The 23,935-nt window shown below is 45.0% G+C and overlaps 1 protein-coding gene and 1 pseudogene across 2 annotated transcripts in view; one reads left to right on the forward strand and one right to left on the reverse strand.

Moving 5' to 3' along the window:
- Window positions 1–1,504: 1,504 nt before the first annotated feature.
- On the reverse strand, window positions 1,505–1,625 carry LOC136642449 (5S ribosomal RNA; annotated as a pseudogene).
- Window positions 1,626–10,464: 8,839 nt separating this feature from the next.
- Window positions 10,465–23,935, forward strand: part of AXIN2 (axin 2) — a 43,857-nt gene continuing 30,386 nt past the window's right edge. The window contains exons 1-3 of one of the 2 annotated variants that reach the window (XM_066613760.1): window positions 10,465–10,786; window positions 12,886–13,819; window positions 21,359–21,499. In XM_066613760.1, coding sequence (XP_066469857.1) covers window positions 12,996–13,819; window positions 21,359–21,499 — 965 coding nt within the window. In that variant the 5' untranslated portion in view covers window positions 10,465–10,786; window positions 12,886–12,995. Of the gene's footprint in view, window positions 10,787–10,932; window positions 10,973–12,885; window positions 13,820–21,358; window positions 21,500–23,935 lie in introns of those variants that run through there. The other variant, XM_066613761.1, reaches the window with a different exon arrangement.

The following is a 23,935-nucleotide window of genomic DNA, read 5'->3' on the forward strand; positions in this document are numbered from 1 at the left end:
CTATTTCCTCAAATTATCCTTTGTTCTTTCTACCCCAGCACGAAATCTGGTCAGGAAACTGTCATTAGTGATGTCACAGAGCAAGCTGAGAAACAGACAGCCCTAGTCAAAGTTGCCAATCATGATTTTGGTCATGAGTAAGGAACAGGAGCTTGAGGAAAGGTCAGTGGAAGAAAAGGAAATTGGAAATACAAAGGAGGTAAGCTGAATATGTTCTCTGTCAGAATAGGTGGCCCTCTGCCACCATTTTCTCATTGTGGCAGATATATTATGGAACTCCTTCCCACAGGAGATCTGCCAGGCCTGATCCTCTGAGGAAAGACTTAAGCCAAACACATGTGACCTTCAGATACCTGGCAGCTGACTCTTTTTAGACACTGCAATGGAACACTGCTGCTGAGCTGCACCTGCTTTTGGGATTATTTTTGGTGTGTTTATGTGATCCATTTTGAGTTGTGCTCCAATTATTTTTATTTTAAGCTGTTGTAAGGGCCTTGTGGTAGAAAAGTGACCTATACAGTTAAATGTAGAAAGAAAACATCAGGAAAAGCTTTACCTCTTGATGTCTGCTTGTGATGTAGCTGTCAAAGGCATAGTGCTCCTGTCTATAGAAGAAAAGGGCAACTGTAGGCATCAGGAAATTGTAGGGCTTTTTTCTTTTTCTTTTTTAAACTAGGACATTTTATTTTCCCAAGGTTCTTGGATTTCTCCCTAGTCACTGCCCAGATTACAAGGAGGCAGCCTTCTTGCCTTTTGTGGTGGCCCCCAGCTACTACAGAGGGATGGGTGTATATTATTTGGCTAAAATTGGAGTCAGGATGGGCTAGTAGTTTTCATCCCCTCCCCTTTGAACACTTCCTCTGAGGCTACCTGCTTCTATGACTGAATTAAATGTGATTTAAACTTTTGGGGGGGGGGTTATTTCTGTTTTATGATAAGTAGCAGCTGTGGACCCCCAAAGGTGTTCATGAATGTGGTCTGAGGAAAGGGGGTTTCCCCCCCCCCAAATCTGGACTGAGGGGTACCCAATGCTATTTGCTTGTTGTTTTCCCACCTACCCTCAAAAAACCACAGAGGCCAAATTACCTGTTTAGAGTCCCATCTGGCTTGGCATTAAGTGACCATATCATTCCAATGTCCTTAGGCATTCCATCCCTCTTTTATTTGTCCAACCATAGCTTCTCTGGGCCAAACTAGACATGCTAGCAACAGATCCATTTGTGTGAACCAGAGTCTGCTCCAGACTGATATAGAATGGAGGATAGGACCAATTTTTAGAGCACAAGGAACCAGTGAAAGGATCCAAACATCCTTCATTCTTCCGTACTGTCCATTTCATTCCCTTGGTCATCTGAAAGGGCCCTTTTGGTTGTGCCACCATTAAGAGAGGTTAGGGGGATATCGGCCAGAAATAGGGCCTTCTTGTTGTGCCTGTACTATGGAATTCCCTCCCCTTTGAGCTGAGAATGGTTGGCAACCTTCAGTCTTGAAAGACTATGATATAAGCCTACAGCACCCAGTATTCCCAGGCGGTCTCCCATCCAAGTACTAACCAGGCCTGACCCTGCTTAGCTTTCCGAGATCAGATGAGATCGGGCATGTGCAGAGTAACAGTTGCTGTCAATGGCTCCCTCATTATTACCCTTCTGGCAAGGCCTAAAGAAGTTTTTATTCCAAAAAGCGTTTGGTACCCTGTACGATTTTGGGGTACGATGGCTGCAGACTGGCTCATGCTTTTTAATAACTTATTTAATGTTTTTTGATTGATGGTTTTTATGCTGCTGCTTGTCACTGGCTGGCTTTTAAAGTGTATTTTATAGTTTTATTTTATAGTTGTGGGCCGCCTTGGATGCCCTTCAGAGAGAAAGGCAGGGTAAAAATCAGATAAATAACTTTTCTTTTGAAAAGCAGTATTTAAATATTCTTAAGTGTCTGTCACCTCTTCTGAAAAGCACTTTCCGCCCAATGAGCTCACTCCCAGTATCAGAGTTCAGTTGAGTATGAATGATTGGACAGACTCAGGCTTAAACCAGGGAGTCCCTACCATCAGCCATCTACCTTGGCCCTCAGGAAATTGCAGAACCTCGAAAGTCCCTTAAAGGCCTTAGAGAAAAAGCCATATGCAAATCTCTTCCACTCCCTTTTTAAATTTATTTTACACCCCATCCCAAGGGTTGAGGGTGGATGAAGGGATTTTCAGATAGTGGTTGGCAACACAGTCCCAGGCAGCAAGTGACTGAGCAATGTCACCAGGTAGTGCTTGATGTAGTAAACAAGGCCAGCCTTTGTTGATGGAACAGTGGGGGAAGGTCTGGGGCCTTCTGTCATTGTTGCCACATGGACTAAGAAACAGGAGCCTGAGGAAAGGTAGGTGGAAGAACAGAAGATCTGAGGAACCAAGGACTCAGGGGAGCAATCTAGCACATGCTTTGCATATGCTTTGCTTTGCACATGCTTTGCATTTTCTATGCTTTGCATAGAAAAAAAATGCCCAATTCAATCCCTAGCCTGAGAAGGCTCCAGTCTGAAATCCTGGAGACTTGCTGCCTCTCAGTACTGGGCTACATGGACTGACTCCAGAACAAACAGCTTTGAATGGCAAATGGTGTTTTCAGGAACTCATACAGGAGGGAAGAGGCAGGGATCCAACCCAAAAGGCGGCCCAGGGATGCCAAGGTCTGAGGTGCTCCAGACTGACACAGTCCCTTTCCTTCATTCCATACAACTGAATGGAACAAAGATCTGTGCCCTTAGCTGCAACCAGAAAGGCCAAAGCAAGGCGAGGAGGAGCAGGAGGGAAGAAACTGAACCCCAGGCAGAGGTGCTATGCGTGGCCAGAAGCTGGAAACACATATCTCTTCCAGAGATGCTCTGTCCTTGTCCTCAGTACCTGTCAGCCCTACACTATGCATGTCTACTCAGAAGCAAGTCCCATTAGAGTCAATGGGCTTTACTCCCAGGAGAGTGTAGGCATGATTGGGCTGTGACAGCCTCATCCTATGCATGTCTACTCAGAAGCAAGTCCCATTAGAGTCAATGGGCTTTACTCCCAGGAGAGTGTAGGCATGATTGGGCTGTGACAGCCTCATCCTATGCATGTCTACTCAGAAGCAAGTCCCATTAGAGTCAATGGGCCTTACTCCCAGGAGAGTGTGGATAGGATTGGGCTGTGAGTCTCTTCAGTGCTGCCTGAACTAAGCAGCTGGCTGCGGGCTAGTATAAAGGTGACACTATCCACCCCCCCCCCCGCACTTAGGTGGCAGTGGAGCCCACTCAGCCGCCCAAAGCGAGGCTCTGACGGAAGGGAAGAGCTCATCAATGAAGTGCGCGCGCGCGCCCGCGCGCTTGGAGGCTGCTAGAATGTATCAATGGCAGCAGGCGTGTGCGCCCACGCGGCCTCCCCCCTCCCCCCCGCCGCAGGGTCCAATTGGAGAGGCCGGCGGGGGGGGAGTAAAGAGCTGGCCGAAGGGCCAATGGGAAGTGCCCGGTGACACCCACCGGCGCGGCTTTGGGCGCGAGCGGAGAGGGAGAGCGCGCGCGCTGCAGAGCGCAGTGAGTGTCCGCCTGTCCTCCGATGGGCGGCGGTGGAGGGAGCTTGCAGCGCGCCGCTGTTGGGGGCTGGCGTGCGCATCCCGCGAGGGTCGGCCTCCCCCTCCAGTCCGCTGCGACCAGGCACCTTGCGTAGGATGGGGCTGGAAGATGCCAGGCCCTCCCCCACCCCCGTCCTGGGAAAATAGCCCGGGGCCGCAGAGTGGGAACTCCCCTGGAAACGCACGTCGCCTCCGTCTGGGGACCTGAAGATGCCTCCGCCCTTCGCAGGGCAGGCACGCCCGTTTTCCCGCAGAGGCAGCCAGTTTGCACCCCTCAGGTCCCTGGCATTGGCCCACACCCAGGGGGACCAGGTACTGAGGGGGCAGGCACAGTGCCTCAGCCTTTAGCCATTGCACAGGAGAGGGGATTTGGGCAGGGGCAGCTTTTTGGTCTGTGGAACTTCTTGCCACAGGATGTGGTGACGGCATCTGGCCTGGGATTAAAAGGGGATTGGACAAGTTTCTGGAGGAAAAATCCATTACCAGTTACAAGCCATGATGTGTATGCGCAACCTCCTGATTTTAGAAATGGGCTATGTCAGAATGCCAATGCAAGGGAGGGCACCAGGATGCAGGTCTCTTGTTATCAGGTGTGCTCCCTGGGGCATTTGGTGGGCCACTGTGAGATACAGGAAGCTGGACTAGATGGGCCTATGGCCTGATCCAGTGGGGCTGTTCTTATGTTCTTAAGCCCTCCCATGTGGAGCTGCCCCTGCCCAAATCCCCTCTTCAATACAGTCAATGGCTAAAGATAGAGGCACTCTCTCCCCCTTTGTACTGATCACCCTGTCCTTGTTCCTCCTCTGGCCTTCCTCTCTTTTCCCCTCACTTCTTCACCTAGTCTCACCAGGCCACAATAGGGAGGGGGACCACATTCCATGGGGGACAGACATAGTGCCTAGATACAAAGCGGGACAGGCGAACCTTTAACCATTGCATGGAAGAGGGGATGTTGGCAGGGGCAGCTTTTGAAGCCCTTCAGTGTTGAGCTGCACCTACCCAAAACCCCTCTTCTATGCAATGGTTAAAGATAGAGGCACTCTGCTGGTCACCCTGCTCAAACCATGTGTTGGTGATGCTCAGCCTCAGTCCATTTGACCCTTCTTAATCCCAGTACGTTGATGATTCCTGTGATGCAAAGCCACTTGTGAGTTAATGTTGAAACTGGGTGAGGATTTGGCCCAAGCTCATACATAGAAACAGATGGTGAAAAAGGTCTTCTGGGGTGGGGGACAGGCAGACCAGTTTTCTATAATTTTAGTTTTTTAAAAACATGGTAATTTGTTTGGTAGCTATTTGGACTGCACATCCTTGCTGGTGAATAAATGTAATTGGTAGACCTCCTCCTCCTCCTTGTCCCGTCAGCCTAAAGCTGCAATCCTACACACTTTCCTGGGAGTAAGCCTCAATGAACACAGTAGGGCTGACCTCTGAGTGGACATCCATAGCGCATTGTTCTGTAATTCTTGCCGCTGTGCTGCACAGAGAGAGAGGGCAACCAAGTGGATAGAAGTGCCGCATGCACTGGCCTGTGGAAGGCATAGTTAGAATGGGATTAGGATTAGACCCTGTGGTGCTAATCCAAAGAGAGAGCGCGCGCGCGTGTGAGCACCTTCTTATTCATGTGCCTTCATTGGGTGCTGAGAGGTGTGCAAACAAGCAAAAGAAGATCCTCTCACATGTTCATGTGCTCACTCCCTCTGGGTGTTGCAGCTGTTGTGACTGGGTCCTGCATGCCAAGCCCTTCCTACTGTCCCACAGTGGGGGAGAGAGAGAGACTCTGTTCTTCTAGTTCAGCACTCTCCTTCCCTCCCTCTTTCCTCTTCCCCTATATCCGCCTTATATTTTTCCGAACTAGGGGATGGAAGAAGGAAGAGGAGTAATGGAGGCAAGTAAGTGGACAGAGATGGGCACCCCTGCCTAATCTGTTGCCTAAAGTGACTGCTTCAGATGATGTCATGGATGGGCCAGCCCTGCAGGGCAGCTTCTATTTGCTTCACACACTCTGCTGTTCCCAGTATTCTTGTCATGCCACCCGGGGGAGGGGCAGCAGACTGCTCTTAGACTTTGGAAATGAATGGAAATGGAAAGGAAATGATTTTGCTGTTACTGTGCACCAGCCATTTTCAGCCACTGTGCCGTGGTACACTGGTGTGCCGTGAATGGTCTGCAGCTGTGCCGTGGGAGTTTGGGGGAGGTTCATTTATTAGTAGGGTTATTAGTGATGTGAGCCCCCCACCAGCAGCATGGTATGCCTTGCCAGTTGTCAAAAAACTGATGGTGTGCCTTGACAATTTTAGTACCTTTTCAGTGTGCCATGAGACAAAAAAGGTTGGAAATCACTGCTGCACACAGTACAGAACAGGGAGGCCTTACCCAGAGTGGCCCAATCCTTCTTAGGACTGGTAGTCAGTCAGTGGTACAGGTGGCAAGTTCTGGGCCTTGGCAGCTACCTGATGGTACCAGCCCTGGCCAGCTGGTGTGATGGTAATGAAAATGGTGAACATCTGCACTCTGAATTTGGGATGGTTGAATTTCTACATACTCTGTAATTGCTATTTGCTTGTGCTTAGAGCACCATATACCACACCATTCAGGTGTGGGTGGAGGGGGTTGAAATGTGTTCAGCAGCAGCAAAAAAAATGCATGCTTATTATAAAAGGTAGTATAGAAGGCTAATTGCAGGTTGCACTGTGTTTTTGTATTTCCAAAAGTCTTAAGGTAAATTATATTCACAAAAAAAGAAAGCTGAAGGTGAGACTGGAAAAGTATGGGCCTTATGATGCTTTGATCAAAGTGTAATATTTACTTTGTCCTGTAGAAGTGCTGTTCCAAACACAGCTGAGGCACTGTTTTCTGTGAAGTTTACATCCTTTGGCCTCTCTTAAAGCTGCAGTTCTGTTCAGTGGTAGGTGTGCCAAAGCCCATTGATATCAGTGGATTTAGGTATGCAAAACTTTATGTAGCAGTGGGCTTTATAGCTGCAATCTTATGCACACCTATGCAGTTTTACATTAACAAAAATACATTGAATGCAGTGGAACTTCCTTTGGGTAAACATGCTCAGGACTGGGGAGCAATCTTATGTATTTGTCTGGGAGGAAGCCAGTGTTTCCCAAACATTTGGGCTCAGCTGGGTAGTTTCCTAGATGAAAATTGGTGGCCTCTGTCTGTCTCTTTCAGAAATGGCATCAGGATTGGCAAAGTAAGATACTAGCCAAGGGCCCATGCCCATCAGAGGGCCCATATGGTTAGGTTGACCACTGAATCCTCAGTATCAGTGGTTGTGGTAGCACGCAGTGCATCATGGGGATTGGTTGAGGGTGCCATGGAGAACCCAGTGCAGGGTTTTGTCCCAAGGTCCCCCAGCAACTTGGTGCTGGCGCTGCTCTTGATTAGCTTCCAGAAGAATGAGTAGTCATCCTCCTTGCAACTGCAGAATAGCCTGGTTCATATCTCTTGAGCACCCCATCTTCTCTGTTGCCCAGTGAGAGTTCAGGGATAGTATGATTCATGATCAGTGGACATTGATGATGTGCCCATCAGCTGTAGTCCCACAACATGCATCCATCCTTTGTTTCTCCTTCCCTCTGGATGATGTTGCTGCCCAGTTATAGACAAAAGAGAATAGGAGTCAGTGTTTTGTGTTCAGGGCCAAATCACATGTTATGCTAAATGCATAATATGGCCTGTGGAATTGTGATATTAAGTAAAAAATTAGGGTGGACGCACAAAATGTAGCAGAACCATGGTGGAGGGTTGTTGGACAGTGGTGTTACTGGGGGGTGGGGTCGGGGGCAAATATCCCAGGGTGCCAGGCCTGTGAGACCTGTGGGGGCAGCACCACTGCCCGCGTCCCCCCTGCCATCACCCACCCTCTGGAGCCCTTCTGAGGATGAGGGAGGCCTTGTGTGGTGTCCTCTGATGCTTTTAAAGCCTTCTGAGGCCTCCGGAGGGCCATTAAACATTACTTCTGGGTTTCTGCTGAAAACTGGAAGTAATGCTTCAAGATCATCCAAAGACTTCAGAAGGTTTGCGGAGGGCCAGAGGATGTTGTGCAAGGCTCTTAAATGACTGGTAAGGAGGGAAATGGCAGTCTTCTGGGGGGGCGGGGGCATTATACGGTCCTGGCCCTGGGCAGCATTTGGGCCAGGATTGCAAGTGTTTTAGGTGTTTTTAGAACTCTGCCCTTGCAATGGTTGCACCCCCCTCCACTGTTTTAAACATTAAAAGACTTCCAACTGAAGGCCAGTGAGAGGGTTTTTTCTATTTAAAATAGTACATCAGATGCACAGTTAAGAGTAGAACTTCAGTCCCTGCTTTAGGACAGAGTCCTAAAGCCCCCCAACCCCCATTGTGATTCTGCACTGTTTTGTAGCCCCCACATTGCTAATTAGAAAGAAGAAGCTCCCAACTTTAGTTTGGCCCTAAGTGGCTTAGAGTCCTGGATGTGCCCAGGGCGGCTTAATTTTTCAAGGCAAACTCCAGTTTGTTACACAACAAACAGTAAGCCATGGGAATCACTTGACTGAGACCTGTGGAACTCAGGCTGCAATCCTATCTAAACTTTCCTGAGCATAAACCGCATGGAACACAGTAGAACTTACTTCTGAGTAGACATACCTAGGATTGTACCCTCAGTTGGATTTACAGTACTGTTTGCACTGAATCTGGATTCAGAACACATCAGTTAAGGTTCCTCATTCCATTTCCACCTCCTCCTGAGTACTAAGAAATGTTCTGCCTTTTAAAATCTGGTTTCTAATTCAAGAGAATAATTTATGGAAATGAATGGCAGCAGCTAATGTTCCAAGGGGAAAAAAAGTTGGGAAAACCACCTGGCACATAATGAGGATCATTGTATGTAAATAGCACTGATACTCATCAATCTCACTTTGTTCAATAGGACTGACTTCCAAGAAGAATGCATAGGGCTGTAGTTTTGCTGTCCTGAAACAACAATCCAGGGACACTTAGGACCCAGTCCTATCCCATTTTCCAGTACTGCTGTGCCAATGGGGCATGCACTGCATCTTGTCATGGGGCAGCAGTCACAGAGGTCCCCTTAAGGTATGGGAACATTTGTTCCCTTATCTTGGTGCTGCATTGGATAGGATTGGGCCCTTAGTTGGGAATCATTGCCTTTGGAGACAGTGGGACTTACTTCTGAGTAAACACTTGTAGGATCAAGCTGCAAGTCACCTGTGTCCTTTTGAATATCCCCCACTTGGAAAAAAAGCCCTGTGTTTCCCCAAGTGTTTGTTCAGCTCCTGGCACAATGGGTTGGGTCTCTGGGCTGTATGATAAAAGCTAATTATAATAATATGATTAAAGACCATCTTCCTACTATTGAGGGGGGGAAAAAAACACCAGTTGCCAAGTTTTCTGCATGCTTATTAGTCTTGCTTGTTTTGTAAATGCAATTAAAAATTAAATCCCTGAAATAAGCACATAGATGAAGACAAGAAAAATGTGTGTATGCATAAAAAAGTAAATTAAAAATGAAGAGGAAAAAGAGTGTAGCACCATCAAGTTCAGATTCATTCTGGCATTAGAACTTCCATAAAGTTTGCGGGGGGGGGGGGAAGGGGGGGTTGGATTTCTTTATTCTGAAACTGCCCATTGAATTTTATTTTTTTTCAACCTTAAAAGACAACAGATCCAGACTTCATGAAGGAACTGAGAATAATGGGGGAAGGGAGGTGGATTGGCCTAAAACTTGCACTCCAGATCCAATCTCTAATTAGAACCTTTTGTCTAAAGCCCTTTCTAAAGCATTCCGTGTCTGTTTAATATTTAACATATGGGGGAGGGAGGAGGGAATAGAGTTTTGTTGGTGTGCCAGTTATATTACAATCAGATATTGTTTAGTTAAAGATGCAGCATAAAAAGAAAGAAAAGGGGGGGAAAAAACACCCCAGTTTTCTTCTAACATGAAACTTTAAAGAAGAAAAGGCCAAGGGGAGGAGGGATCCTTCTACTGCAAAATGATTTCACAGTCTTGCATTACTAAAGTTGACCATTCTCCACCCCCCCCCCCAAAAGAGCAATACAGCGGTTGCGTTGCATTGTATGGGAAAATAAAAGGAAGAGAGTTCAAACAGCAAATGATCTTTATCTCCTGGGCGGGGGGGGGGAGAGGAGGGGCGGGGAGAGGAGAGTTTTGCCAAGAAATGCCTGAGTGGCTTGAGCGACTCAAGGGTTAAGGGCAGGGAGTGTAGCTGGCAGAACCGGGAGGAGAGAATGTTGCCTGTCCCTTTAAGGTTCCTGCAGCAGGGAGAGAATTGCAGGGATAATACGATTGGGGCGGCAGGATCACTTACTTCTGACGTTCCAAAGCCTGGGGGAGTTGGCTAGAGATTGTTTCCCTTTGATAAGGTCCTGGCAACTTAGTAGCAACTCAAGAGGCAGGGGAAAAAAAGGAAAGAAAAATCTTAAGTCTGAAAGCTTCAGTGGAGGAAAAAAGCAAAACAAAAAATATCTGAAGTGGGGGAAAAATAATTAGCCCTCCAGCCCAGGCTCGAAGCCCAAGCCTGATGCAGGCGCCTGGGCTGGGCGTGCAATAGGCAGGAGGGCGCTTTGCAGAACAGCATTTTGTTTTTTAAAGGGGGGGGGGAGAAGGTGTTGCAGAAAAGGCGCTTATCTCCCTTACAGGACCGTCCTCTCGGTTGTTCACTTTGATGTGCACAGTTAAACCCACAGCTCAGTGTTTGTTGGAATAGCCCGGAGGACATTTGGTGCATGGAATGACTGCTTGAAACAGGACCTGAGTTGAAAGGAGGGGGGTGGGTGGGGGGTCAGGAGAAGTGGGGGAGGGATCAGGTCTTTTGATTTTTTTTTCCCCTTTTCCTTTTTGGTTCAAGAAGAAGGGAGGTAGTGAAGGCAGGAGAGGATCACACTGAACTCTCTCCACTGCTATACGCTTTCGTGCCGCGTCCTAGCCAGCCCCCCACTTCTCTCTCCCCCCTTTTAAAACTCTCAGATGCTACTGCTAAGCAGGAGAGGAGGTGGGAGATGAAAATATAGTGCGTGTGGGGGGCAATCGGTGCCACACTGCGGATTATTTTTCTCCTTTGCGTAGGAAAAGGGGGCTAAGGGTGGTGGGTTGGAGTGGGGGCTGTTTTAGGCGAGTACCCAGCGCCCGACTGCGGAGGAGAGGGGCCCGAAAGAAACCCACCCCAACTCCGGGATCAATGGTAAGTTGCACAAGAATGTCTGTGATTCCAGCGCTGCCTTCTCGCTCGCTCGCTCGCTCCCTCCCTCTCCCCTTCTCTCTCTCCCCGGTCGCTTTGATGTGCTGTTGGCTGGAGCTTTGAAGTTCAGGCAAGCTATTTTGTGTGTTAGTTAGAAGCAAGTAGAGGCTGGAAAGAAGAGAGGCTGAGGTTTGTATTAATCATCACAAAAACAGAAGGGCTTTTTTAGTGGGGGGGGGAACAGAACGAGATCGGGTGGAAGGATGGGTTCCTCCCCACCCAGACCCCCACCCACACATTCTAATAATAAAGTGGGGTGTTCCCCCCCAAATGTTTTGCGATGTGCCAGGGGGACGGAGAGCGGAGATCTAGGATGCATTTTTGTTTGTAGGTAGGATGTAGTGAGGATGCGATGCGTGTGTGTGTGTGTGTGTCTCTCCCCCCACCTCTCATACACCCCTCCCGCTTCAGCCAGCACCCCTGTGAACTCCGGAGAGGCACTGCATGCTTACTTAGGGGTCAGTTGTTACACAGGACTTGGAGAAAGCAACTGGCTTAAGACTTCTCTGCCGCCACCCCCATTCCCCTTCTCTGTTCCTGCGATCTCTCTGCAAACCTTTCTCTTCCCCCCCCTTTCCCTCTCCTTCAGTCAGTCGCCATTTCTGGAGATTTTTCTTTTAAACACCCCCCCCCCCCCAAGGATTATACTTTGAGGCATGTAACCTCATGGGCTGTAGTTGCTTCTTAAAAAGCAAATGGTTTTGTTGTTTTTAAAAGCCACCTCTCTCTTCCTGAGTTGGGGGGGTGTTCCTTGCTCTGAGATGGGGGAGAGCTTGAGGACATAACAGCCAGGCATGGAATGTCTGCTCCAGTTCAGGTATCTTACAAGAGCAAGACTTTCTTCCTCTTTTTTTTTTAAAGCAGGCTTTGAAATCCCAACTCTTGGTGGAAGTTAATTTGGGAGGGGGGGGGGCTTGATGAACTTTTTTGGGATGTGTTAATTTCTGCATGGGGTGGAGTGTGATCAGAAGGAGCCAGGAACTGAGTACTGCCTCAAGTCTTCTGATTAGTTTTGAAGTCTTCACAGATGTGGTAAACCAGCTTGTTATTGGATGAATGCTGACTTTTTTTTTTGTATTGAAAGTGTGTAGGGGCCATTTGGAAGCCATCCTCTGCTGCCTGACCCAGAGCAGACAAAACTTACTGTCAAAATCGAGTTAGTCCACCTTAATGATGGAACCTGACTACATATAAAAATAGCATGACTGATCCATCCAAGGGCAAAGGGGGGGGGAAGAGAATTACAATCCTTTTTGCTTCCAGTGGTTGAAAGTCTTTTCACATGTGAACAGTGTAACTTAACCAAGTCCATGGGATTTCTTTTGAAGGCTGTAGGCAACTGATCAGAAATGAGTCAGACATAGTTTTAAAATAAAGCACTGCGGTCAAGATTGTCTCTCTTCCCATTTTCTTTTAAACACTTTCTCAATGTGCACTTTCAGAGGAGCATCCAGCATTGTGCTTAGAAGGTTTCTGGTGATCATAATCTAAATGTTTAAGGAGTTGAAGGGCTGGGGGGAGAGAAATGGAAACCAGATGCTGAGGAAAGCACGTTTTGTTCTTTGCCTTGAGTTATCTACCAAAGAGGGAGGGAGGGAAAACTTGAAGAATTGTGTGTGTGTGTGTGTGTGTGTGTGTGTGTGTGTGTGTGTGTGTGTGTGTGTGTGTGTGCAAAATGGGTTTAACAACATAAGGGATCCAGGATGGTTCCTGGGACTTCTCAGATGTTATCATCAGTAGGAGGGAAAGGTTCATGAGGCATTTTGATTTTATAGGTAGTGGAATAATTAAAGTTATTTTTTGTTTGTTTCTAACCTTCCCCCTTTTCTGTTCTCTCCACACCAAAGTTAAAAGTGTGCCCAGAGTAGTCTTTTTCTTTGAACAGTGTATCTGATACTTTTGATTAGCACTGCAGATAGCTGTGGTTGCCTCTTTATTTTAATGTGAAGAGTTGAAAAGCCTGTTTACTTTTTGTCTTTGATGTTGGGTGGATCTGGTTTTGATTAGATCAATACTTCCCCCCCTCTTTTTTCTTCTTCAAGAGAGAAGACTCAGAGGATCCCCTGCTGACTTGAGAAAGAAAAGAGAGAGGTACACAGATTACTGAGGAACTTAAAAAGAAAAAGCCTTACCAGAAGGGACTCCAGGAACCATGAGCAGTGCAGTGTTGCTGACTCACCTTCCAGACCCCAGCAGCAGCTTCAGAGAAGATGCCCCACGCCCCCCTGTACCAGGGGAAGAAGGAGAGACATCATGCCACCTGCCTGCCAACTTGTTTGTCATGAAAAACCAAAGCTTCAAGGCCATGTCAGTTTCTGCCACACCAAGGAGGAATGAGGATGGTCTTGGGGAGCCAGAAGGCAGTGCATCTCCAGACTCCCCACTAGCACGATGGACCAAATCCTTGCATTCCTTACTGGGAGATCAAGATGGTGCCTATCTCTTTCGGACCTTCTTGGAAAGGGAAAAATGTGTGGATACATTAGACTTCTGGTTTGCCTGCAATGGCTTCAGGCAGATGGACCTTAAGGATACCAAAACTTTAAGAGTAGCCAAAGCTATATACAAAAGGTACATTGAGAACAACAGCATTGTCTCCAAACAGCTCAAGCCTGCCACAAAGACCTACATAAGGGATAGTATCAAGAAGCAGCAGATAGATTCTATAATGTTTGATCAGGCACAGACTGAGATTCAGACTGTGATGGAGGAAAATGCTTACCAGATGTTTTTAACTTCTGATATATACCTCGAATATGTAAGGAGTGGGGGAGAAAATCCTGCTTACATTAACAGCAATGGACTAGGGAGCTTAAAAGTTGACTGTGGCTATCTCCCTACTTTGAATGAAGAAGAGGAATGGAGCTGTGCAGATTTTAAAAACAAACTTTTGCCATCTGTACTTGGGCTGTCCAGTAAAACATTGAGGGCTACTGCAAGTGTCCGAGCTACAGAAACTGTGGAGAATGGGTTCAGGTAAGATAAACTAGTTTTTGAATGGCTTCTGGAGCTTGTCACTTCTTGGAAAGGCTCACAGAATGGGGATCTATGCACATGCAATTCATGTTGTGTGCCTGATGTGAATAGATTTTGGCAAGGACACTTTTTATAAACCTTAAAAACTTTTGGCATTTATTTCTGGCTTGAGGGGAGGGCTGTCTTTCTCCCTAATAAAGAAAGCAGTACATTGTGGTTCCTGAGACCCACCAGTTCTTAAAGCTCTCTTAGACATCAAAAAAGAACTTCAAAGCGATTCTTGTTCTTTGAGACATGCGTTAATTGTTACCACTTTAAACCACATTAAGAGGAACTGGGAAGAGCACCATCTAGGCATGTGAATGAGTAATGAAATACTAGTTTGCCAGCTTTATCCTCAGCCAGTGTTGAAATATGTGGATTACATTTCGAAAATGGGAAGCAATCATGTGGTGATGGAACAAAAAAATCTATATTATTACAGTGGTAACCTGTGTGACTTGACCTAGTGGGTTTCAAGGAGATGGTGAATATGGAGTAGATGTACACACTACCTTTGGGAATATCTTGTAATGGTGTGCTGCTGCCTCTTTAAACCAAAGAAAAAGTGCTTAGCAAGAGAGATGGCTAGATGTAGGATGTTAATAGGGGCTGCATTCTACCTGTTTGCAGGGGGTGTGTGTATGTTTCAAGTTCAGTCTCCATTAGAAAGTGGTTCTGCTCCCAGTTCAGTATTATGCCTATATCCCCACTCCCCAAGTCTGATTTGAGCACTTTCTTTGGTTGTATAGGTTGATGAAAAGGGGTAAGAATAGTCCCCCCACGAAATGGCAACCTCATCATATTCTCTCTCTTAATCATGACGAGTAGTATAATCTGACAACTTACTCTCTTTCTCCCCTCCCTTTTCCCTTCATAAATGGGGATGGTTGAGTAAGGATCTGTAAAGGGACCTGCTCTCTCTCCCTCTGTTGTGTATATTCTGTCTTGCTTTCTCAATCTGGTAAGTATTTGACATCTGGTTTACAGGAATTTTTGTGAGTGTTTCTGTGATTCATGGACATCAAAGGACTTCAGGCATGTCTTCTGTTTTCAGCTTCTTTCAACTATGGCCTGCCTCTAAGAGGAGGGTTCTTGAATTGCATCTGTTGTTCCTTGCTTGTCCTTCAGAGAAGCAAGCAGTGTTTATGGTCTTTTTTAGTGATAGAATGAAAAGACAGCTGGTTCCAATTTGGTTTTCACTAACACCAGAGCAAATCTGGAGAGGCTCCAGATACCTAAGGAACGTCTTCCTTAGAACTTTGTAAATAGGATCAGTGTGTTACCTGTTCCTTTCATCTCCATGGTACAGGATGCTTGGTGAAGCATCTGTTATTGCCTCAATATCTTTTGGAGATGTAGATTAAGGCAAGTGGCTTTTCTTGTGTGGTCTTGAGTTGGGACTATACCAGAGACATGTCTGACATAAATATACTGTTCTCCAGAATTTAGACAATGTTTGTGGCTCCATTACTGTCTACCCCAGTTGGGATAATGCAGGAGATGGAGTGGACATCTCTATATTGGCACTGAGGTTTCACAAAGCATGGGTTTTAATGTTCAGCCACTCTGGCATTTTCTAAAGCAGGGCTCAGTCAAAAATTCTTCTAGTGTATGAGGGAGCTTCATTTGAATCTGCAGCCACATACCTAATGAATGATTTTGGTCTGGAAAGTTGATGGTCATTTTATGCTGAAAATCGTCCGAATTTTCATGTGAAGCAAGAACATGACTTGCTTTGTGTTATTCTCCAAAGAGACAAGAAACCTGTTTCTCTTTACCATGTGTTTTAGTGAATAAGGAGTTGGATTTAAACCTGGAGTCTGGTTTCACTGCTGCCCAGAACTCATTGTGTGATCTTGAGCAAATTCAGTAAGTTTCAGTCCCAGTGCTTTAACTATAAAATGGAGTGGTATCACACTGCATGATTTTAGGTATGCTCAGTCAATACCTTCAAGTACTTTGTCATTTAAGTGTTCTACATACATTACTAGTAGTAATTTTTGAACCAAGATCTTAGAGATATATGTTGCCCAAGGGAACTAGCTGAGAAGCCATTTTCTGATGCCAGAGGCTACCTGGATTTCCTTCTCCTCCCAAAGGTATTAGAGTGATAGTAGTGTCACATATTTTTCAATCTGTGGATGAACTAATGTTCACTTCTTGTATCGATAGCAGGTAGACCTGGCATATAATATGGGATTACCTTCCCCTTGACCAGTATCTAAAACGTGTCTTCCTGACTTTTTCTTCCTTTTCCAAATATAAAGGTTTGTCTGACACATCAACTGTTCAGAGGAGGCAAGCATTTTCTGTCTACCTTCTGCTCCTAGGCTTCAACTATAAAGCAAGGTTAGGGTTGGCATACAAACTCTTTCTCTTTCTTCCTCTATTTAATATGTGTTACAAGGTATATTTTATACATGTGGGGGCTCCTGAGGCAAGGTAAACACTTTGAGCTTGGTTTAAGATGTCTTTCCTCCTCTTGCAGAATTAAAAGTATGTATTAATTGCTTCCCTGGAATGAGGATCCTGAAACTGTTTCACTTTTGTGTGGTTATAGCCAGCTACTTAAAGTGGAACTTTAAAGTTTGTTTACATTGGATTCTGAGTTTATCATGCACAAGTTCATGTGCACGAAACTGCTCTCTTATGGTGCATTCTTAAAGCATAATAGCCAATAAGACAGATTCTCTCTGCTAACCATCAAGTTCTCTCTTGTAACATCAGTCAAGCTGGCCTTTCATTAAATAAGAGATGGCATGCAGATGGCCCTCTACTGGCTCAAAGTGTTTCTTCTTGGAGCTCATTTTGTGGGAAGTTGTTGAAATCACGTTGACTTCAGTCATGAAAGTAAAATGATACCATTGTGAAGAGGAGAGAAGGAACCAACGGCAAAAAAAAAAAAAAAATTCCCCTAGTTCTTTGGGTAGATCAGTGTGGAGCTAGCCATTTATTTGCTTCACATGGAAATGATAAATACTGTATTGTCTGCATGAAATGGTCATTAATGTTCCAGACCAAAAGCATACAGGAGATGATAGGGATGTGGGGTCAAACAGAGTTCTTCAACCACTGAGGCATCCTCTTGCTTGACTGAGTGTTCTCCAATTAAAGTAATCCCCCAGTTTCCTTATGTATCTTCTCTGATGCATTGGCTTTCAGGTGGCATTTTTGACCAGAGGGTGACATATTTTTCTCCCTCCTCTCTATGCTAAAAGGAAAAACCCCTGTTGACCACCTAACAAAGTCCACCTGTAGGCTACATTACTCTCCTTGAAATATCAAGGTCTGATGCCTCCTGTGAAGCTGGAGGCTAATCTTGGTGAAAAAGCTGACAAACAGTTCCGTATATTGTGGTGTTTGTCACATAAGTTACCTTTTGAATGATTAGCTCCTTGTACTGCCTCTGTGATACCACTTCACTGTCTAATGTAGCACATGGAGTTACAGACTGAGTGTTACTTTATCAAGATAAGAGATAGGTTTGAGAAACATCAGATGTTCTCCTTGAAACTGGAGAACTGCCACCTGACAACTGAAAACATTTCTCTCTCTCTCCATACTGCCTCTTAAGTTTTGTTGTTGTTTTGAGAGTGGTTTTTGAGTGCATGCAAAAATGTATGTTGGAGAGCACTGCTTTGTGCAGGAATTTAAAGTCCTTGAAGGCAACTTGATAGCATCTGGGTACAATTAAGGTTGTAGTGTGGTCAAGATCTTTTTTTTTTAAGTAACTCTACGAAAACATCCCTAATTGGTTTACTTAATGTGTGCTGGATTTTCTGTACCAATCTGTTTAAACAGGACAAACTTGGCTTATGAGAGAGAGAGAGAGAGAGAGAGAGAGAGAGAGAGAGATCTGTTGTTCAGTGATGTGATTGTAGGCAAATGATTCCTCTCCATCCGGTTTATCCATGTTGAGAAAATGTTGTTTTGCTAGCTATATGTGATAGTTTTAAATGCATTGACCTATGTTTGGAACAGTAGTTTGATGTTCAGTCAAACTTGATGAGATGAACTCTTTAAAGTGCCTGCCTACTGCTGCTGAAGAGTTTCCCCTTGACACTTCATCTCTCCGGGAAGGTTAACATAACTAACAGTTGTTATGCTGGCATGATTGAGGCTGTAGTGGTGCTTGCACTTTAAAAAGAAGGCCTGTAGGATCTACTTAAAAAGCAGCGTTGGTTCTGTACAGATGGTGAGCATCTTGAAACCAGATACTTTACAACAATAAGCACTAATGGGCCTGGGTTTTGTTAAAGCAAGACATGAAAAGTTTCAAGGAGAGTAATAAAAAGTAGACTTCAATCTTCCTTGTCTCTCTCCCAAAAGACCAACTACTAACATTCTTTAGGCTACTGTTATAAACTTATATGCCTCATCATGATGCTTGGCATTTTTTAAGAAAGGTACAATATTTGAATTCTTTTCTCTCACCCTCTTCCGTTTTGCCTTTCTTGGTAGTATAACTATACTTTTATTCAGTTGGAAAGCTGTGGAAACATGCTGATCTGTCTTGAAGATCTGACTTCTTTCTTCTGCCACTCTTTTCTATCTCCAATTCTTCTTCCTTTTTTCATCTTTCATGTGTCTTGATCTTCCCACTGAAATATCTTTGTGTGCTTTGGAAAAGAATGTGATCCCAGCTGTGCTTAAATACCTGACGCTTTTGCAGTGCGGCCTCCTGCAAAGGTCAGCTTGAGACGGAGGCCTAGAACTTCAGTCATGCTGTTTGCCATCATGGAGCGGGCTGTCTGTCTGTCTCTCCCCCTCCCCACCTTTCTTTGCTTAAGCCTTTGCAAAGGCTCATGTTTTCCCCTTGCCTGTGAAACGGAGGAATGCAACACAGCAGGGGAGTGAGGGGATGGTGGGAGGATGTTGTTTGTGAGAAAAGTGAGTAAGACTACTGAAGAGGTCGAAAGTAGGTAACCAGGGCAAATGGAAACAAAGGGACTGGAATACTAGTTGAAGGGGAAGTGCTGCTTTTCGTTAAGGCAACCAGGCTGCTCACTTAAATGCAACTTTGCCTCCTCCAGTCTCTGCACGTAGCTTGGAGGATTGAAAAAGTCTCGCTCTTACACCTTGGCATTTAAACAAACACACAAAAACCCCATAGAGCATGATGGTACTCCCCAAAACTCTTAAGCAAGTGAGTCTTGTTAAAATTGAACAGCAGGCCATGCAAACCTAGGGTGAGAAGGGTTGCCAAATCAAATGTCTTTTGAATGAGGGATGTGTTGGTTGGTGGTGTGTGTGTTCTGTGAAATGTTATGGAAGTTGTGTGGATTTGAAATAAAGGGGCGTCCTTTTATGTTCTGTAGAGCAGGCATCTGGAATAAGAAGTGATTTGCTTGAAAAACATCTGGTTGACTTTGCTGGAATTCCAGGCACTTTGAGTTTGTGTATTTAAAGCTGGCACTGGATATAAATAGGAGAGAGCTTTCAAGATTTTAAATGACATGCAGTTTTTGCAGTCCTGGGTAGACCCTACCCAAACCTGAATTCAACCTCAAAGTTCCTTATGTTTAGGGGCTAGATACAAAATATAGAATATAGGTGTCTGTCCATATTTTCCTAGTGTTGTTCAAGGTGTTCCTGCCAGGTAGGCCCTTCTGATGCAGATGACAGCAGCTCCCTTTAGTGTAAATACAAAAGTGAAATTTATTGACTTTATTATACTGGGAATTTTGAGGGTAGGTTTTTGTTTCCGTTTGGTTTTTTGCGCTTGCTTCTTTTGAGTTGGTTTAGCAAAGCTTACCTTCATGTATCCTATCTCTTTCTGTTAGCAAAATGGCATGATGAACACACTGGGCTCTTCTGTTGGAGCCCCTATTGAAATGTGATACCTGTCAACATGTTATAATGTCCTCTGCGAGACTCCCGGAATGTTCTAACAATTTGACATGCTTAGAACCTCTTAAATTCTGACCTAAAACTAACAGTGAAACATTGTGGGTGACTAATAATATTTGGTACTTAGAACTTTCCCTAAACACTCAAGTCAAAAACACTATCAAGAAAGTTGGTCTACTACTCTCTCGTAGCATGCAAGTATACACAGCTATTAAACTCAGGGGGCTAAATGCCTCTTGGTTTGTCCATGAAAGTGGTATCACTGACAGACAAGGTAGTGATTTCTACATGCTTGATAGACTCGGTACACATGCAGGAGTGTATAAATGAATTTAAAGCTTAAGGAAACGCTTCCCCTTCATGCCCTGATGCAGTCTGGGCATGGTTAGTTGTCACAGAAGTCATGGAATACTGAGGAGGCAGTTAGAAAAAGAAGCAGAACAGAATGGGGGGGGGGAATTCAGGGAGAGGGAATGGAGGCTTGTTTGAGTCAAGTGGGCTTCAGGAGATGCAATGTTTTGTTTCAGGCCCTGCTTGTTATTCCCGTACACCAGATAAGATGCTGTAACAGAGCAGTTTGTCCTTAAGACTTGTGGCTGAGACTTGGGTGGCTCTTAACAGTGCACCTGACTTGTCAAAAGTCTTGCCTTCTGCACTTTGCTGTTGAAGAACAGGAAACAAGAACGTGCACACCTCAGGGTTTAAATTGGGTGAAGACAGATTTTAGCTTGAGAGTCTGGGGGGAGATCCCAGCCTAGTGGAAAAAGTGACGCAGTAGAACAAGTTGGTTCGGAAATTGGAGGTGTTGAGGAAAATGTGTCGGAGATGCTTTCCGTGTATGCTATCCTGCCTTCGGGAAATGGTTTGGAATGGGACTATGTAGTCTGTGGCGTCAACTTTCAGGACCATAAGGGGTAATAGCATTTATAGTCTAAATTAAGCTGCTCTAAAATGTGGCAGTCAAACAGTTGGTTTGTACTGGTTGAAATGGCAAATGGTTTTTGGTTGTCCCCACATCAGCACTTAGCATTTTAAAGAAGTTGGTACTGAAATGGCTTTGCAGGGCAAACATGAATTTGTTTTGTTCTGGTGGAAGAACCCATTGAATTTTGTAATGGTTCACAAATTTTCCTTCTATGCCAGCCTTTGCCTGCTGGAGATTGCACAATTGAGACTTGGAGATATTGGTTAGAGTGTTTTGACTAGGTCCAGGGTGACCTTGTGGCAGTCAGTCACTGTCTCTCAGCCTAATGCGTGTCACAGGGTTGTGAAGATACAGTGAGAGTGAGCAGGGAATATGTCCTTGTCTACCACCCTGAGCTTTTTGGTGGATGGGTGCTATTATATTTTTAAACCTTGATGTAAAATGTTGTGTTAATCATTCCATTTGGAACTGTACAAGAGTTAGATACTTTTCAATATGTGGTGAGGTTGTAGAGTTGGTAAGCATGTCCATGAAATTGTGTGACACTACTGTGTATAAAACAGTTGGAAGAAGATATTCCCAAGAAAGTTTCATTGAAATTGATGAGGCTGACTTCCAAGTGCTGGAAATGCACTCATTCAGTTGTGCAAGTTCAGATAATACAATCTCATTACTATTTGGTCTTTTCATGTGTATGTTTCCTGATTTCTTTGTGTCCCTAGGTCCTTCAAGAGGAACGATCCTGTTAACCCATATCATGTGAACTCTGGCTATGTCTTTGCTCCTGCCACGAGCGCAAATGATAGTGAAATATCTAGCGATGCCCTGACTGATGATTCCATGTCAATGACAGATAGCAGTGTGTAAGTATTTTCCCCTCATATGAATGTTTTAAAATATGCCAATGACTTAGAACAGTGGTTCTCAAACTTTTAGCACCGGGACCCACATTTTAGAATGAGAATCTGTCTGAAGCCATCGGAAGTGATGTCATGACCGGGAGTGACATCATCAAGCAGGAAAAGTTTTGACAATCCTAGGCTGCAATCCTACCCACACTTACCCAGGAGTAAGTCCCATTTACTATCATCGTTCAAAGCATATACAGAGTAGCCTGTTAAAAGTACAGATCTGTTACATTTTCCCAGTGCAGTCAAATGCCATGGTGGCATCAAGGCTAATATATTAAAAATTATTGAAATGAATGGGGACCCACCTGAAATTGGCTCACGATCCACCTAGTGGGTCCCGACCCACAGTTTGATAAACACTGACTTAGAAGAATGATGGCTGACTATTCTGCGTTAAATGGAGGCCTGCTAAAGTGAGGTCTAGTTCACAAAAAAATTTACACTAACAATAAATAAGTTTCTCTTTAAAGTGCCTCAAGGCTCTTGGATTTACTGCAACAGGATTAACATGGTTGCCATACTTCTAACATTCTGATGCCCAGTCACATTTCTGATAGATTCTAACCACCAGGTTGGTGAAACCAAGTAGGAGTTTGGTTGGAGCACAGCAGTGTTTGCTGTTGATGCAATTTTAGGGTTGGCTTCCTCATTTCCATAACTTTATGGAAATTCTCATCTATCCTTTGAGTGACTAACCCTGTTCTCCCAGTAGGACTAGAAAGCCAGCTCCTAACCCATGGAATGTGTTTGTAATCTTGTCCCCATATTCACAATCTTGCCCTAGCCTTTGCTTTTAGGACTAGGTGTACTATTATCATCTAATTACCATCATAAAAAGATATTGCTTCCTTCAGGAAGTGCTTTCTGAGGCTAATGGTGAACTTACTAGTATTTCTGACCCAAAGGGCCAGTAGCTGCCTCTTGCCAAAGGGGGGGGGGACGACATCTCTGTGAAACTTGATTACAAGTATTTTGTATATCTCTGGAAGAAGGGAGAGAGGAATTATCTGTAGTACATGATCCTGTTCTTTTTTTGGATAAGGAGATATAGAATGTACTCTTGCCTTGACCAGGCTTCTGTTAATATAGGAAATGGTTTTCTACTGAGTTGGTACAGTAGGTCAATATTGTGTACATTGTTTGGTGGCAGTATTCAGATAGTTTTTTCTACCACTTAGTGATGTTCAGATTGAACTTGTGATCTCCTGCATGTACCGCTGTAGTGAACTACAGCCCCCTCTTCCTGTAACGGCATCATAAGAACATAAGAACAGCCCCACTGGACCAGACCATAGGCCCAGCTAGTCCAGCTTCTTGTATCTCACAGCAGCCCACCAAATGCCTGAGGAAGCACACCTGATAACAAGAGACCTGCATCCTGGTGCTCTCCCTTGCATTGGCATTCTGACATAGCCCATTTCTAAAATCAGGAGGTTGCACATACACATCATGGCTTGTAACCCATAATGGATTTTCCTTCAGAAACTTGTCCAATCCCCTTTTAAAGGCATCCAGGCCAGATGCCGTCACCACATCCTGCGGCAAGGAGTTCCACAGACTGACCACACGCTGAGTAAAGAAATATTTTCTCTTGTCTGTCCTAACCCTCCCAACACTCAGTTTTAGTGGATGTCCCCTGGTTCTGGTGTTATGCGAGAGTGTAAAGAGCATCTCTCTATCCACTTTATCCTTCCCACGCATAATTTTGTATGTCTCAATCATTTCCCCCCCATCAGGTGTCTCTTTTCTAGACTGAAGAGGCCCAAAAACCGTAGCCTTTCCTCATAAGGAAGGTGCCCCAGCCCAGGAATCATCTTAGTTGCTGTCTTTTGCACCTTTTCCATTTCCACTATGTCTCTTTTGAGATGTGGCAACCAGAACTGGACACAATACTCCAGGTGTGGCCTTACCATTGATTTGTACAACGGCATTATAATATTAGCCGTTTTGTTCTCAATACCTTTTCTAATGATCCCAAGCATAGAATTGGTCTTCTTCACTGCCGCTGCACATTGGGTCGACACTTTTATCGACCTGTTCACCACCACCCCAAGATCCCTCTCTTGATCTGTCACAGATAGCTCAGTACCCATCAGCCTATATGTGAAGTTTTGATTTTTTGCCCCAATATGCATGACTTTACACTTACTTACACTGAAATGCATCTGCCATTTTGTTGCCCATTCTGCCAGTTTGGAGAGATCTTTCTAGAGCTCCTCACAATCGCGTCTAGTCTTCACCACTCGGAAAAGTACATCCCTTATGTAAGCTCATATATACATGTCAATACTCTTTCCTTCTCCATCCCACTTCCCTATCAAGCTGTAATTCCCTCCCTCAGTTGGGAAGAGGTTGGCTTCATCCCTGAATATCTTCAGACCACTCTTG

Source organism: Tiliqua scincoides, chromosome 2 (genome assembly GCF_035046505.1).
Source record: "Tiliqua scincoides isolate rTilSci1 chromosome 2, rTilSci1.hap2, whole genome shotgun sequence".
NCBI classification, from domain to species: Eukaryota; Metazoa; Chordata; class Lepidosauria; order Squamata; family Scincidae; genus Tiliqua; species Tiliqua scincoides.